Below are 5,121 nucleotides of genomic sequence, written 5' to 3'. Positions count from 1 at the left end.
ACGCACACGCACACGCACACGCACACGCACACGCACACGCACACGCACACGCACACATACACATACACACACACAGACGTTGACGGAATGTATTTTGTTCCTTATCCCACCAACAACAAAACCCCCCTTTTATCCCCCTTGACCTTCTTGGCAGTTTACTCTACCATACCACCACTTCTCTGGCACAGGTTAGGTGTCATGTCTCTCTCTATTTTTCTCTTGTCCTCAATACGGACCCCCCCCCCCCTCCGTCTCTCTCTCTCTCTCTCTCTCTCTCTCTCTCTCTCTCCCCCTCCGTCTCGCGACAATCTGACCATCAGGAATCCTTTGTAGAGAATAGAAAAAAGGTCAACCGAATCTCCATTGTGTCTGGCTCCCTTTGAAAGTTGTCTTTTAGTATCCAGTCAGGCGATAAATTCGTTGTATTAGCGACATATTGTTAAGGCGTTGGACTTACTTTTTTATAAGTTAGTTACGAGTCCGATTTTCCGACCCATCAATTCTTCCTCTCCTTCTCCTTCTATCCCGTGGTTGGGGCTACCGTGGGGCACCACTGCACCTGAAAACCAGCTGTCGCCATTTATCTTTGTCCTCTGCTTTCCTCAGATTGTTACCCATCGTCTTCCCTGCCCACTCTGCGATGTTGACCTCCTATCTCCTTCTCTGCCTTTCTCTCTTTTTCTTTCCTTTTACGGTTCCTTGTAGGATTGTTTTGACAAGTCCTGTGGATCTTTTGACATGCCTATACCATTTTCATTTTCGTCTCTTCACTGCGGTCAGTAGATCTTCATTCTGCCCATCAATAGCAGCTTAACAATCCTTAGGTATTCTATCCCTAACTCCAAACATATACAGCGCCGTGCATGATGGCACTACTGATGGTTTGTAATGTCGTTATTATTTTATGAACAGCGTGGATGATCGCAAGTGACCAATAGCAGGCCCCATCTCTGTTCTTTCACCTCGCTGTTTCTCTCTGGATGTCTCGCCTTTTTCTTACGCTGGGTGACAGCTGTTGCGTCAATGTGATTCTCTTTACTCAAACAACCAAATGCTATTTTTGGAGCTTCATTCAGGTTTTTGTGACGTTGATGAAACGTGTGTGCTATTTACACAGTAGTTGCAAGTTCAGCAATGATCGAGGAATACAAAACAACATTATTTTTCCGAAGGAACACACAAAAAAGCGAAAAAGAAAGGGAAAAAAAAAAGGGCACAGCTACTGAAGGAAAATCATGAGGGCGGGAATTTTAAAGGCTTGTAGATCATAACCTTATTTCTTTTCGGTAGTTGGTTATTAATTTTTTAAAGCGACCATATGCTTAAAAGCGACCATATGCTTAAAAGCGACCTTAATATAAAATCAGCCAAACTGCTCACGACCAATGTTGTAACACGACCTTGTCGTCCTCAGACAGCAGCGATATAGTGGCGTGTAATCTGAAGCTGGTCCTGGCTCTGGTCTGGCAGCTGGTCCTCAAGTACCAGGTGGGTCTGTCCACTACTCAGAACCGGGCATGGATCCTGCTGTGGCTGAAGGCTGTCGTGCCGGACTGCAGCATCAGCAACTTCACCACCGACTGGAACGACGGCATCGCCCTGCAGTGAGTCATTGTGTGATTGTTTTGAGGGGGGGGGGGGTAGTTTTAGTAAGTGTTTTACGGCACTTGAAACACATTAAGGTCATATAAGTGCTGAAACATCGCCCTGATTTGAGTCATTGTTTGGTTGTTTAGAGGGAGAGTTTAGTTTTAGTAAGTAGTAAGAGTTTTACGGCACTTGCAACACATTAAGGTCATGTAAGTGCCGAAGCATCCCCGTGCAGTGAGTCATTGTTGGGTTGTTTTGAAAAAATAGTGAAATGGTATCGGTTTAACGCCCCTATCAACACTATTAGGTTATTTAAGAGGCGGGGCCTCCGAGTTAGACGTCCGTCTCCGAAAGGGCCGAGCCAAGAGGGAAATTCGTGTGCAGTGCCTTTCCCAAGGACACAACGTCGGACCGAGCTGAGGCTCGAATCCCCAAACCTGGAATCTCACGATTACGAGTCCGGTAGCCTAACCACTAGGCCACCGACGCCACCTGGTTGTTTTGAGAGAAATGTAGTTTTAGTAAGAGTTTTACGGCACTTGCAACACTATAAGGTCATATAAGTGCCAACCGAAGATTAGAGGTGTTACAAGAGAGTAACAAACACAAAAAAGAAGGAGGGGAGAAAAGGACGACAGATGTTTGATAGGAAAGAGGGAGGGGGTGGTGGATTTCTCTGTTTCTGTATTGGTTGTGTGTGTGCAAGGGGGGGGGGTCAGGGTTGTGGTTAGGAGGAACGTTGAGAGAGGGGGGAGATTTCTCTGTTTCTGTCTTTGGATGAAGTGATGGGCGTTAGGTGGGTTGAAGAGAGAGTTTCTCCATCTGTCCTAAACGACCGACCTATAGCATCCATCTGTCTTAAACGACCGACCTTTTAGCATCCATCTGTCTTAAATGACCGACTGTTTAGCCGACCGACTGATTAGCATCCATCTGTCTCGGGAGACAGTTTAGTGTGTTCCTCAGAGTCAGTTTTGATGAACAGTGCCTCCAGTGGCTATGTTGTATTGTCCTGAACTACTGAATTGAAATGGACCCTGGGACGACATACAATGTAATACCTTCACAGTCCATCAATGGCGATCTGCTGCGTGTCTTTCGCCGTTGTCATGTCGTTTTTAGTTATGTCGTCCACTCAGAAGTAACTACAACGATGGTTTTTTGGAGTTTCTGCATGTCTCTCCTACCACTCCGCACCGTCATAATATTGGAGATTGGTATTTAATTTAGCTTTACACATTTTTTATCTCTGTTTCACCATCTCTGTCTCTCTTTCTCTATGTCTCTCTGTTTCTGCTGTTCTGAGCCTCATCAAGCATCATCAGTTTTGTTCCTCTAACTATGTTCTATATAACCCTGGATCAAAAACACACCCGTTTGTTTCAGCGCTCTGTTGGACTTCTGCAAACCTGGCATCTCCCCAAACTGGCGCCAAATGGATAGAATGAACAGGTTAGTATTGCTTGGAAGCGAGCGAAAACAAAGTGATGTATTAAATTATATTATTAATATTGTATCTATATCTTCTATAGAAATGTTTATTCGACCTGAAGGACACAGCTTAGATCATTCAAGAATATTGACCCGAGTGGGATGCAATATCTAATCAGACAGAAGGATGTACTTAATGTAATAGCTTCCCAGGTCGGAATCGAACTCATGTCTTCTGAGATCAACAGCAAAAAGCCGTACCATTTCATAAGAGTCACTGGTTCCGGGTGCCTTGCTTGAGGTGAAAACATAATATGCAACTTCTTGTTAGCTTGGAAAAACAGTGCTCAGCCGATGGCGTCAGTAAAGTGTGTCTAAACAAAGATGACCTCTTTAAAGGGCAATAACTTGATCTTTTTCGCATCGATTTGACGGACAATTTCGACCCCCCCCCAAAACGGAATCAAGGAGACATCAAATAAGTCAATATAACGTAAATCAACCATTATGTTCGAGACAAATCCAGTGCTGAGTAAAACGCAACATTTTATAACTTAAATAAAACCCAGACTGCAATCTGTATTTGCGCATCAAACAATATATTTTCTTTTAACAAGTCTTGAAAAACAAAAACTCAAACAAATAAACAGCGTATCTATTGCACTGATCGACGTCATCATCATTATTGTGCAGTAGAAAAATATGTGTCAGGACGCAATGGGATCAGGCGCTCGTCAATTTTTAGGCATACGGATTTATTGGTATCATCTTAAAGGCTGTTCATTTGTCTTGCTTTTAATGAAAATAATATCCATTTATCTTGAATAGAAGTCGAGATATTTGCAATTAAAGTATTATAAGCAAGAAAATGGCCTCTAAAGTTTGGTGACTTCCATAGCTTAAGATCCTTATAAGAAACTGCAAATTTACAATTTTTGTGTGCCTTTAATCAAGGTTTTTCGATAACATCCACACATAAAAGTGTTTTTGAATGGACATACAAGGTTTCAAGGATAAAAAACAAAAATTCGAATAAATTTTCAAACTTTCAGAGTATTGCCGATATCTCGGAATTCATTTTTTTTTTTACGAGCGCCTGATTTCACCTCGATGTCTCGCCTATAATAATGCAAACTGTAATATATTTCAGGCATGTTAAGAGTATTTAAAACATCTAACAGCATCATCATCATCATCATCATCATCATCTTCATCATCATCATCATCATCATCATCATCATCATCATCATCATCATCATCATTGTGTTCAGCAGATCGTAAAACGTTTAAGACCTGGTAGTATTTCCATAATATTTAATGACAAGTTCAACGTTTCGCTCGATCACGGGCTTCATCAGGAACATGCAAAAAATGTTAGATCTAATAACTATACTTCATCATTATCATCATCATCATCAACTTCCCCTCACCCCCAGATTGGAGAATTGCCAGTCCGCGATGAAACTGGCTCGCCAACACTTCAACATTCCCCTGGTGCTACGACCAGAAGATCTCGCCAGTTCTCAGCTGGACGAGAAGTCGGCAATTACGTACTTGTCCTACTTCATCCGGGTGGGCGGGCCCGGATATGACGCGACTCTGCAGAGAGTGACGTCCCGAACGCAGCCCAAAAGTGTGACCAACTTTACGGTAAGTCATGTTTTTACGAAATAATTTTTCTTGCATGAAGGTTATTAACCAGCCTACTTTCAAGCTTTTAAAAATGTGTATATTTCTTTGTTGTGGGATTTTCCCTTCTCTTGGCACTTGAGTCCCTTGTTTTTCTGCAGCTCTCTCCTCTCTCTCTCTTTCTCTCTCTCTCTCTCTCTCTCTCTCTCTTTCTCTCTCTCTCTCTCTCTCTTTCCCAAGCTGCTAAATACATACCACAACTATCTGAACTTTCCGTACTCTCGACTCTCTGTCTCTCCCCCCTACTACGCCCTCACTCCCCCTCCCCTCCCCATTTGTTTCACCTCTTTCTCATTTCAATCCCCCCTCCCCCAATCCTCTTTTTTCCGCACTCACACGCACGCAATGACACGTACATAGATAGATAGATAGATAGATAGATAGATAGATAGATAGATAGATAGATAGATA

General features: G+C 42.8%; 2 protein-coding genes across 2 annotated transcripts in view; both read left to right on the top strand.

The window, feature by feature from the left end:
* The window catches only part of LOC118477304 (filamin-A-like), a 38,501-nt gene extending 34,944 nt beyond the window's left edge, over positions 1 to 3,557 (top strand). Inside the window, exons 4-6 of the mRNA XM_035968456.1 lie at positions 1,415 to 1,604; positions 2,977 to 3,042; positions 3,548 to 3,557. Coding sequence (XP_035824349.1) covers positions 1,415 to 1,604; positions 2,977 to 3,042; positions 3,548 to 3,557 — 266 coding nt within the window. The remainder of the gene's footprint in view (positions 1 to 1,414; positions 1,605 to 2,976; positions 3,043 to 3,547) is intronic.
* Positions 3,558 to 4,463: 906 nt separating this feature from the next.
* Positions 4,464 to 5,121, top strand: part of LOC101859083 (filamin-C) — a gene marked incomplete at its 3' end in the record, with an annotated part of 63,385 nt that continues 62,727 nt past the window's right edge. The window contains 1 exon segment of the mRNA XM_013079702.2: positions 4,464 to 4,671. Coding sequence (XP_012935156.2) covers positions 4,480 to 4,671 — 192 coding nt within the window.

Source organism: Aplysia californica, unplaced genomic scaffold, assembly GCF_000002075.1.
Source record: "Aplysia californica isolate F4 #8 unplaced genomic scaffold, AplCal3.0 scaffold00060, whole genome shotgun sequence".
Taxonomy (NCBI): domain Eukaryota; kingdom Metazoa; phylum Mollusca; class Gastropoda; order Aplysiida; family Aplysiidae; genus Aplysia; species Aplysia californica.
This window is presented reverse-complemented; position numbering and strand designations above follow the sequence as displayed.